This window comes from Xenopus laevis, chromosome 5S (genome assembly GCF_017654675.1).
Source record: "Xenopus laevis strain J_2021 chromosome 5S, Xenopus_laevis_v10.1, whole genome shotgun sequence".
NCBI lineage: Eukaryota > Metazoa > Chordata > Amphibia > Anura > Pipidae > Xenopus > Xenopus laevis.
Window position 1 is genome coordinate 116,119,970 of NC_054380.1, and position 12,323 is coordinate 116,132,292.

At 40.6% G+C, this 12,323-nt stretch overlaps 1 protein-coding gene across 2 annotated transcripts in view; it reads left to right on the plus strand.

Annotated features, from left to right (window-relative positions):
• The first annotated feature begins 248 nt into the window (after nt 1-248).
• sphkap.S (SPHK1 interactor, AKAP domain containing S homeolog) overlaps nt 249-12,323 on the plus strand; it is a 106,806-nt gene continuing 94,731 nt past the window's right edge. For both annotated transcript variants that reach the window (XM_041564997.1, XM_041564998.1), the window contains exon 1: nt 249-374. In XM_041564997.1, coding sequence (XP_041420931.1) covers nt 352-374 — 23 coding nt within the window. In that variant the 5' untranslated portion in view covers nt 249-351. The remainder of the gene's footprint in view (nt 375-12,323) is intronic.

The following is a 12,323-nucleotide window of genomic DNA, read 5'->3' on the forward strand; positions in this document are numbered from 1 at the left end:
TATTGCACTAGGAGAAAAATCTGTGCATACACCTGAAATAAGACTACATGGCTTGAAATGATCTGCAAAAGCTGATTTCCTTGCTGCAGTGATGGTCAATCTCTATATATTGACTTGGCTTATAGGGGGTTAAAGGATTGTGCCTTGTTCACATCTTCTCCTCTGACTCATCTGTGTGTAGATAGAAGGAGTGGCTTGGTCTCAATAACGGGGGATTCAGAGCACAAGCAGGAGCAGCAGTATAGTATAGAGAGAGAGACTGGAGTGAAGTGATTCTCTTCTCCTTGTGAATTCCTGCCCTCCCTGTGTTGGACCTTCACCCTGTTCCCAACGCATGCCGTGCATCTAGACATGTGGCCATATGTGTCCCAGAGGTAAGACCATTGACACTCACCTTTCTTAGTGAAACTAGAGCAACATTGTAAAGCTCGTAGCTACTTTGCCAAACTCTATCCACTACATGTGCCCTGTTCCTCCACTAACCTATATAGCTTGGTGCTTCTCTGTGATCTTCAGTGGGAAATGGGTCATTCTCCATATTGCAGCAAGGATTTGAGCAGAGATAAAATATCCCTAGGAAAAGAACACAACATGCAGACTTGTGCTCGCTGTTAATTACTGTTGACCCTTTCTTAAAAAAAGAATCAAAATATTTCCATGTCCACGGCAGTCTATTGTGACGGAAAGAGTTAACTGCTAGTTTTTGAATGATGACGAATGGGTTTCAATCATTAATGCAGAATACGGAATTAATTCTCAATGGTCAGGACAGCAGTGAACTTCAGAATACCCTTGGTTATGTATGTCTCATACTCCTCTGATTAAAAGGGATTATTGGCAAGCCCAGATCTCTGTTGTGCAGGGGCAGCCGAGAACGTTTTCCTTCTTGTTGTATTTTTGTGAGCACAGCTGGATAAATCAACTCAGTTTACAGAGAACTCATTCCAATGAATAGAAATAAATCACAAGCTAGGCATGCCAAATGACTGATGCTTTACCTTTAGGGTCGGGGACATAATCTCCATTTTTATGAAATCTATTAATACATTACAAGTGCCCAAAGCTGATGTTCTTGGGTAAAACAATGAGAGATTTAAAAGGATCGTTCCTTTTAAAGATGCAGTATTTGAATTGGTTTGGGTTCTAATAATCTCATGACAAAACAAATCCCTATGCATTGGAAGCAGTTAATATGTTGCTGTGAATTTCCCTGTTGTGTAGGATCGGGGAAGGTTTATTCTAATTTTGCATACAAGTCGTGCAGATGTTCGGATGCTGCCGGGGAGAGATTTCCTGACGTGAAAATGACATGGGATGTTATTTGTATCCCAGGAAAGCAGGGACAGGAGATAGAGATCAATCTTCTTAATGTTGTGTGATATTGATGGTATATGAATATTTATAATATGGTGCTATTTCATATTTAGAATATTGCATATTGTACAATATCTAACTATTGTTATAGTAATCTGTTCTACAGTATATGATATTTCCTATAAGGGGCCCCTGAGATGTTGGGGGCCCATGGGAAATTACTTTACTTCAGTTTCCAAAAATGAGCCCTTCACAAAAAGAATACATTGTCCTCTGCTTCTTGAGCTTTCCAAGAGTTGAATGTGTAACCTTTACCTGTTGTTGAGCTTTATACAAAGGTTGCATAATACCAATGGCTAAGAAATTATTTTCTCGTATATATATTTAGTGTGTCTAATGCCTGGCTCTTATTTTTTTTTTCTTCGCATTGTAAGGTTAAAATCTTTTTTTTAAATGCGCCATGCTAAGTATGAAGCTGCAATGTTCTCAAAATGAAATGGTTAAAAAATGAAATTCTCATTGCAACGTGCCCTGGTTCTGCATGATTCCATCACTATTTTTAATAGCAGCATTAAAACAGATAACTTTATTATTGCCAGAACAGCCAGAAAGGGATCCAGTACAATAAGTAACAAGAGGATTAGAATAAATTCCCCACTTGGTATAATCCCAGCCCTACAGATATCAAACAGTTCTATAATGAAAACAGCAGCTCTATTATCCCCAGTTTAGCTCAATATTAACATTATCTCAAATAATTGTGCAGGATATATTAACCTTTTTATTGCCAGGAGAACAATGACTGTCCCATATGTTTGCTCCTATCCAAGTAGTTAGCAACTTACCCCCTCATACTGTATATGGACATCTGATGGAGTTATTGCTTTTTTTCTGTAAGGTGTAAAGGATAACTATACAGGTGTGGGATCCGTTATCCAAAAAAACTATTATCCAGAAAGATCAGAATTACGGGTCATCTGCCATAGACTCCAGTTTAAACAAATAATTCAAAAATTTAAAAGATATTTTCCTTTTTCTCTGTAATAATAAACTAGTACCTTGTACTTGATCCCAACTAAAATATACTAATACTTATTGGAGGCAAAAAATTCTATTGGTTATATTTAATATATAATAATAAAACCCCAGGTCCCCAGCATTCTGGATAACAGGTCCCATATCTGTATAGGCAAACGCAGCATGAAGGACAGATGATGGCAATAAGTGGCTGAAATTATCCCAAGGATTGAGTGGAGTCTAAATTTAAATCATTCTTTCCAAATACTGTTGTTGCTATGAAATTAGTTTATTTGTGCTTCTGTGTTGTTATTGCACCTTTCCAGATTCATCTGCCTTAGAGGGAAATTGGTTTTCAAACCTAACAACAATGTTATTAATCTCTGCCATAAACTCACAAACACATAATACACTGTCCAACAGAGGACTGCAACTTGGATGTCTTTTATTGCCTGTAAGACTCCCCATTTGAGTGTAATGTATAGTAATGCTGATTCTATTGCAGATTTCTCATAAAGTGTTTGGGGAATAATTTCCATTTGTGCAAGGAGGGAACCCTGGTTTAGATATGTGGGAGGAATCGCATGGCTGGTTGAAAACAAATTTTTTATGAATATATTAATACTCAGTTCTTCATATGATACAAGGGGGCTCCACACTGCAGTGATCTGTGTCATATCTACTTTATCATTGAGTCACTGAATGGATCTTATAGATCACAGATGTGAAGTTCTTGTGTTGGAGAGCCAGATAAATGTGACTGATTAGAGAGCAAGTACTGCATGCTACATGAAGAATCATAATAATGTATACAAGCGTCAGAGTCATTAAACTGGTGGCCTAGATGTTTTCTATTGCCATCCACAGCTATAGGGGATGGCAACAGCCAACAGGAGGTACATAATGGGGTCCCAGACAGCAGCAAGCAAGAAGACTGAGGCATAGCAGGTACAGCAGAACAAGACGGTGATTGTAAATAATGATATCCATCAGTGATTATGGCAGCCCTTCAAGTGATGTTGATGTACAACTCCAGCAGTCCACACTTTCTGAAGGTTAAAGGGCCATAGGTTCAACCATCCTATCACATATAAATAATGGGGTCAGCCAACATCTGTTGTGCCCCAGGCCCTACCACTAGTAAATATATGACCACTGGCACCATAAAATATTACAGCTCCTTTTCTTCATAGTGCTGACCAGCATGCATAGAGAAAAAAAAACAAATAATGAGGAAGTAAGGCATACATGTCATACAAAGGTTGCACAAAGTGACAATATTTAGGAAAGCATGTATTAATGAGACTGGGTTTTGAGGGATACAGATGTGTAATTTGAATATAAGACTTTGCAGGGAGATACAGTAGATGGTATACCAACGGTTAGTTCAGAAGCTGTCAAGTGGCCAGAAACAGTGTAGAAAACCATGTTTGCAAACATTAAAAATACTGCAAATCAGCCACAGTTCCATAAATATTTAGAATTGTTTTCTACAAGTTTTATTTTAATTAATCTCCAAAACAGGCATTCAGGAGTTTGTAGGTGAGCAAAGAGACATTCTTCATGACTTGGTCCCTAGCTAGCCTTCAGGTTGGACCCTTGCAACCATGGCAATGAGCTCTTCTAGGTGGGGGAGCCGCACTGTTTGGGAACCATTGGTGTAGATGATACAAGTACAGCTTGGATTTGACAAGGTGACATTTATTACTTATGGGTGTAGCATACCTCCCCACATTTTGAAAACAGAAAGATAGATTTTTGACCATGCCCATTTTGTGGCCATATCTCCTAATTATCATGTCCATTTTACAAAATTTGGCAGGTTATGAAAGTTTGAACACAAGTCTGTGGTTTTCATGTGTTATTACAGTTTTGCTAATAAAGGTGAATTTCCCTTTAAGCTCTGAGTCTAAGTTCTCCCAAGATACATACAAAAGTATCTAAGTATCTATTATGGGCTCTCTGCCAAAAGCCAATTAAGTTAGGAACTTTGTATCTTTTTCTGGCTGTTCAGTGCAGGAGATCAAAGAGAAAATCAGGACATTTCAGTAACAATCCAAGGACCCGCAGGTTGAGCTGTCAAAATAAGGACTGTCATGCGACAAACAGGACAGTTGGTGTAGGATTGAATGATTGCAAAGGAAGCTGTGGTAGTGGTTGAGAAGCCATAAGAGTGTTGCTAGATGCACAGGTTAACAATGAAAACGATTGGTAAAGAGGCATGGGTTGAACAAAATGTACTGAACCCAGACATGTAGATTGAATTGCAAGTCAGGAACTAGAGATGATGCAGTCTGCCAAAAGCATGCATGAAAGTAAACATTGGTGGAGAATGTTATAGGAAGGGAAGTTGTAGAAAGTGAGGTTGAACTTAAAGTTTTGGCCATTGTCTGGAGTACGGGGTCAGGCCTAGGGGGAAGGTGTAGGGGAAAGACGAAAAAGGTATTAGAATGCAAGTGGTGAATGATGGGAAAGCATTTGTGCTGGTATAAAAGAGTGGGGTTGATAAGACAGGCAATGACAGGAATTAAAAGGGGTTAAAATCCCTTGTAGCACAAAGTCAAGCTTATTTTCAGTTGCATTTTATTTACTGAAAAGTAGATGTCCCACTAGAATTTCTGCGCACTGGCTGAAATCATCTTTATGAAGGAAAGATGACAGTGCTGTGGGTTTTCAAAAGCTGGTATGCATTTTCTGGCTAATAGAAAATCTCCTATTTCGGAAGGGCAGCCATGCTTATTGCCATGCTCCCTGATAATGTTTTCTTTCACTGCCTTCTTGCTCCAGTTCATTTCTTTCAGCTATAGGATTTAGACAACCAGGTGAATAAATCTAAAGTAACTGTTGTTCCCTGCTGGTTCCTGGCATACTTATCGTGGGCTAGAAAGAGAATGAGAGAGAGCTCTGCTAAGAGGACTGACAGTGAATGCGAATGCTGCAATCACACGTGCTATAATACTCATACTATATAATCAAGGAGCGCATACCTACACTAACTGATACCACTGAAACCATCTTCAAAGAGGACCACTTACTCTCATCTGGCACTGTGCACACAAAGGCTTTAGATCCCTGCGGAGTAGTAAGATCATAAATGCAAGTGTCTCTGTGTCAGATTGTACTACTTACAAATACCAGAGCCATTCTGCAGCCAAAGCCGATTACAACTGTGTCTTTGGATGTTTGACTGTAGAGACCAGGGGGCAAATTCATTAAAGCGCGAAGCGGCTAGCACAAATTTGCCAGTGTGACGTTGTTTCGTTACTTTGCCGATTTACTAACGGGTGCTGGCGTAAATTCGCTAGCGAAGTGGACCTACTCTAGCGCTACTTCGCACCCTTACGCCAGACGAAGTTGCAATATGGCGAAGGGACGTAACTACGCTAATTCACCAACTTGCAGATTTTACTGAACGTTACCTCTTGCGCCAGACTTGCCTTCGCCACCTCGGACCAGGCGAAGTACAATAGATTAGATATGGCTTGCTTCAAGAAAAGTTGACATTTTTTCTAAGTCCCAAAAAACGCTGGCATCTTTTATTTTTTTAAGGGTGATAGGCTGAAAAAGATAGGGGGTACCCTCCTTCCCCCCTACATTTCCTAAGATATGGCACCTAAACTATACAGTGGGCACATGTATAGGGAAAAATAACAACTCTATTTTATTATATGAAGCTTTCCCAGGCTTGTGTAGTGTAATGTATTTGCTGCTACATATACGTCCATTGTACTTTAACTTGGCACGGTATGCAAATTAAGCATCACTAGCGTAACTTCGCTTTGCTTGACAAATTAACACTAGCGCAACTTCGCTACCTTTCGCCTCCCTGAGCACAACTTCGGATTTTAGGGAAGTAGCGGCGCCCTGGTGAAACTTCGCCTGGCAAAGTGCGGCGAAGTGGAGTGAAGTCAACGCTGGTGCAACTTCGAAGGTAAGTAAATTGGCCCCCATGTGTACCTTGTTAAACCACATAATCAAAAATTTTCCCCTTTCACTGAAAATAAGGATTTAAAAAGGCATGATGGGCAAGCAGATCAGTAGGTACAGCCAGTGTTACTATTGGTTAGTGTTGGATCCCTTGGTCTCCTTGGTTGAACCTCTGAAACCTCTATTAAGTACCCTAACTACTTCTAGGATAACTAGACCTAGCATTAGCATGTCCTACATTCTAGTTTTCCACCCTCTTTCACCAAGTAGAGTTCAAAGAACCATACCTAGCCCAATAGGGAATTCACACTTCCCATGGAGTATGCCTAACCACCAATACCTGAACCTACTGTACCCAGCTGAGAGGTTCAGCAATTATATTATTATTATTATTATTATTATTATTATCATTATTACAGGTATGGGACCTGTTATCCAGAATGTTTGGTACCAGATAACGGCTCTTTCCATAATTTGCATCTTCATACCTTAAGTCTATTAGAACATCATGTGAATATTAAATAAAAAAGGCTGGTTTTGCTTCCAATAAGGAATAATTATATCTTACTTGGGATCAAGTACAAGCTACTGTTTTATTATTACAGAGAAAAGGGAAATCATTTTTAAAAATGTGGAACATGGAGTCAATGGGAGTCAAATAGAAAATCTTCTATTTTGGAAGGGCAGCCTTGCTATGCCATGCTCCCTGATAATGTTTTCTTTCACTGCCTTCTTGCTCCAGTTCATTTCTTTCAGCTATAGGATTTAGACAACCAGGTGAATAAATCTAAAGTAACTGTTGTTCCCTGCTGGTTCCTGGCATACTTATCGTGGGCTAGAAAGAGAATGAGAGAGAGCTCTGCTAAGAGGACTGACAGTGAATGCGAATGCTGCAATCACACGTGCTATAATACTCATACTATATAATCAAGGAGCACAGACCTACACTAACCGATACCACTGAAACCATCTTCAAAGAGGACCACTTTCTCTCATTTGGCACTGTGCACACAAAGGCTTTGGATCCCTGCGGAGGAGTTAGATCATAAATGCAAGTGTCTCTGTGTCAGATTGTACTACTTGCAAATACCAGAGCTATTCTGCAGCCAAAGGCGATTGCAACTGTGTCTTTTGGATGTTTGACTGTAGAGACGACTTTCGCCTTTCACTGAAAATAACGATTTAATAAGGCATGGTGGACAAGCAGAGCAGTAGGTACAGTGAGTGTTACTATTGGTTAGTGTTGGAACCCTACACTGGCGTGAGATGGTCTCCTTGGTTGATACTCTGAAACTACTCCTAGAATAACTAGACCTAGCATTAGCATGTCCTACATTCTAGTTTTCTACCCTCTTTCACCAAGCAGATACCTAGCCCAATAGGGAATCCACACTTCCCATGGAGTATGCCTAACCTGCATGGAACCTCTTCCCACCAATACCTGAACCTACTGTACCCAGCTGAGGTACCCTACTGTACCCTCATAGATCCCTGCTCCAGTGGAGCTTACAGGCAAAAGGTGGAAGGACTATATGCTGACTCCCCTACGAACCTGCAATCCGTAACCCGGACCCGCAACCCGCATTCTTACCCGCTTGGGCCCGCTACCAGACCCGCAAGTACCTTATCCGCAACCCGGATCCGCAGACCATCAAGAATCAGGAAGTGCTGTCATTGTAAACCAGAAGTGACATCATCGGAATTAGGCATGATCAGAAAAAAAAGGAGTAAAACAGGAAGTGCTATCATTTTAAACCGGAAGTGACATCATTGGAAGTAGCCGTGAACCGAAAAAAGGAGTAAAATTCGATATTGAGAAGACCCGCGGCCTGAACCACGACCCGCAAACCCACAGAACCGCCGACCCGCGTCTATACCCGCACCAGGAACCTCTACTCGCAACCCACAGTCAGCATTCTGCATATTTTTCACAAACATATATTATACTCTAACTGAAATCAATGCCAACTGGGCGCTAATGAAAACTTCAGCAAACAAGTTAATAAATTGTAGCTTATATGTCAATATAATAACCAGGCTGGAATAGATTATGTAAATAATGGAAAACTGCCACAGTGCTAGTTCAGCATTTTTTTAAAGAAAGACCTAACTAACAAAAAGCCTACTGGAAGTGCGCTAAAACTAATGACATTGCAATTGTGGTTGCACATCAGTTGCAAGGTGTAGCTCTTTTTTTCAGAATTGGGACCATTCCTGGCACACATTGACACAAACGTGGCAGCACTGTTTAGGGCAGAGACATATGCTGCTATTTCGGGAGATTAGTCACCCAGCGACAAATCGGTTCTTCGGGCAACTTATATCCACGAACTACCTCCCGTCGGCTAGAGTGTAAATCACCGACCGGATGGCACTAAGATCGTTTTGGCTTTCCGAAGTCACCCGTAGTTTCCTCGTGAGACGACTTCGGCTGTTGGAAGGCAGTTCGGGGACCTTAGTCCCCCGAAGAAGAATCGATCTGTCGCTGGGCGACTAATCTCCCAAAATAGCAGTGTGTATCTCTGCCCTTATAGTAATGTGGGCAGTCTGATATATTTTCAAACACTGTAACCACCCTAGAATAAAGTTTAGCTAGGAAATATCTACAGTAAGCCCTGCTATGCTCCTTCACCGCTGGGTTTCTGTCATGATACTATGGGGAAACTTTTTGCACTGGTTTTTGATGTCTGCCACATTATCGGAGATTTCATCTTAGTTTTTTATGAAATGCTGTCTCACAATCAAAGAGATTATTTGGTTTCTACACTAATACTTCAATTCTACATTCTCCCATCTAACTGAACACGTAGGTTCAAATATAGGGCAGTCAGGCTCCACTGATTTGTGTTAGACTGGAAAAATACATTACAGGACATACAGTAAAGGTTAAGTGTAGCATGTGTTTATTATAACCCATATGGTATGAGATGCTCTTCTGTCTCACAGTTTCTGCCTTGTTGATTAGCGTGCTGAGAAAGAAAAGGCACTTTTAAATATCACTATCTGAATAATACTTGCAGGGTCAATCTGCCCCCTACATATCAAGCTGACCCCCTGCCTTATACCTCCTTTTCATCTTACCTCTCCCAGCAGATAATAATGGCATTCAGGTTGGGATGGAAACAAGCTTTATTAACAAACATGTAAGGGATAAATATAGCATAAAAAGTTCAACAGTGTTAATAGTTAAATAACAGCAACAATATAATAACAATAATATAACAATACAACAATAGCAATAATTGTTACTAAACTCCGATTTTTTTTCTGATTGGAGTTTTAGATTGCAAAAACACAATCTATTTGTAAGAAAAAAAAAACTTCTTAAAGCCCAAGGCTGCTAAAAGTCATAAGTCCGAATAAAAAAGTTATCGCAAACCTGCCGAGGTCATATAAAAGTCAATGGCAGATGTTCCGTCTACAATTGGAAGATATCATGATCTGAGTTTCCAGGCGTCAAATCCGAAAAAAACGCACAATTCGGGTTTTTTTTTAACGATTTTAAGTCTTTTCCCGCACCAGATTTTTTTTCTAGTAAATTTATTGATAAATATGATAAAATGTACACTGGAGTTTGGTCGAAGTGGTTTTAAGAAAATAGTGAGAAATCTTCTGATTTTAGTAAACAACCCCCTGTCAATAATATTTAACCCACACCAGAAAATCTTGACAAGATTGGCCACTTTATGCTAAAGCGTTGGGTGGGCAAGTAAGACTGGCCAACCATAAATCTTCCTTCTTGAGGCCCTTGTCTGAGGATGCAGCTCACCTAATGCCTTTGCGCATAAATGGGCCCCCATAAGCCCCCAACTAGTGACCCCCAAAAGCTGTGACATTGCTGCCCATGATATAATGAAGCCTGAACTGAAAAAAAAGTACAATGGCGGGTGGAATGCTGCTCGCTATACCACAGGAATAGGAGGAATCCCTCTTGCCATGCTACTTCCAACTCCTAACATTTATCCTTAACAGAATCCTAACAATCCCAACAACCTGCATAGCGTAGTTTCATTAACCCTCTTCCTAAGCTCAACTAATCATTTGCTAATCTTGTCTAGCCTGCCCTTCCCAGTCCCAGTTAAGGCTCCTCCCCCTAAGCTACACTCCTCAGTTGGATCCCCCTTCCCCATGGCCATTTGCATGAGAATATGCAGGGCTCTGCTTGTAAATACCCAACCATTCATTGTGTTATGGTCTGCTGTCAGTATCTTTCAGAATGAATCCAGGCTCGTGTTGTCTGTGAGAACCAGTAGGAAACAGCTTTCAGTTATCCTATTTGTTATATAACCTCCAATGTTAAATCAGGCGTCATATAGAACAGCTGCTTATTCCAGGAATGGCACAAGGCAGATTTTAATGTGAATACCATTTTTTAACAAGATCTTTCCTATCTAGTAAGTCTGCAGTGACAAGTTTAAGGATAAATGTAGAATAAATTATGCAAAAGGGAGGTGGCACAAGTCAATAAAATAAAAATAAAATGACAGTTAAACCTAAAGGGGAAGTAACATGCTCTGGAGGATGGGAGAGAAATTGTATAAGTATCTGAAAGAATTGGTGAGGAATGTTATTAGAACTGACCTTTCTGTGCAGCCGAGGATTATTAGTGCATAGCTGCTGTAGGGTGAATTTATCCATGTGTCAACTCTTGACGCAAATAAATAGATCTGATTTGTCACAAAAAGAGCTAAACAGGTGAAACGTGGAGCTGTTAGCATGGGAACTGTCGCCTCGACAGAACATCAGTGTTCCAGAGAACAGCCCGGGATGTTCTTTTCCTGCGGAATAGCCAGCAGACTTAGCTGACATCCAAGCTGGATTCTGGAGGTCTATGATTTGCTATGCTTTGTTTATTCATCAGTTCGTTTTAACTGCAAGGCAGGAATGGATTAACTATTGGGGTACCAAAGATGGGAATGCTGAGGCAGTGATGCCCTAGTGATACTGGGAATAACCTACTGATACACCTACTTGGCAATACGTTGTTATGTGAGTCTTGTCTAACAGCACTTTGTATGGATTGAAAGGGGGACATTTCAGTGCTCCACTGGAACAGTATGCATAATAGTTCAGCCTATTCTAATATCTGTGAAAATAAATGAGGAGTCATTTATGCAGGTGCTCTAAAATGAACAAAATGAAGAGCACATATGTATATAAATACATGTTAATAATAATAATATGCAATTCATTCATTGAAGAATGCAAGTACAGGTGCAAAGTGCCATTTTGTAGGCACATCACCATGTTTTTACCCACAATGGAGTTTTTTTGCCATAATTCCAGAGTAGTTGGAATTATCCCTCCTTCATGCAGTGGTAGGCAGTTCCAGGATTTCTTTACATCAACCCAGAAGGCTGTGTTGAGAACTGTATTAGACTAGTGCCCATTTAATATGATGGTGCCTATAGTGGAAATGCAATAATAGACTCTGGAAAGGGACTGTTGGATAGCAGGTATAGTAGGGAGAGATGGTGCCTATAGTAACAGTGGGATAATAGTTTCTGCAAAGGGAGTGTGACTGTGGGATAGCAGATATAGTAGGGAGAGATGGTGTCTATAGTAACAGTGGGGATAATAGTCTCTGGGAAGGTAGTGTAACTCTGGGATAGCAGGTATAGTAGGGAGAGATGGTGCCTATAGTATCAGGGGAATAATAGTCTCTGGGAATGGGTGTGACTGTGGGATAGCAGGTATAGTAGGGAGAGATGGTGTCTATAGTAACAGTGGGATAATAGTCTCTGGGAAGGGAGTGTGACTGTGGGATAGCGGTATAGTAGGGAGAGATGGTGCCTATAGTAACAGTGGGATAATAGTCTCTGGGAAGGGAGTGTGACTGTGGGATAGCAGGTATAGTAGGGAGAGATGGTGTCTATAGTAACAGTGGGATAATAGTCTCTGGGAAGGGAGTGTGACTGTGGGATAGCAGGTATAGTAGGGAGAGATGGTGTCTATAGTAACAGTGGATAATAGTCTCTGGGAAGGGAGTGTGACTATGGGATAGCAGGTATAGTAGGGAGAGATGGTGCCTATAGTAACAGTGGGATAATAGTCTCTGGGAAGGG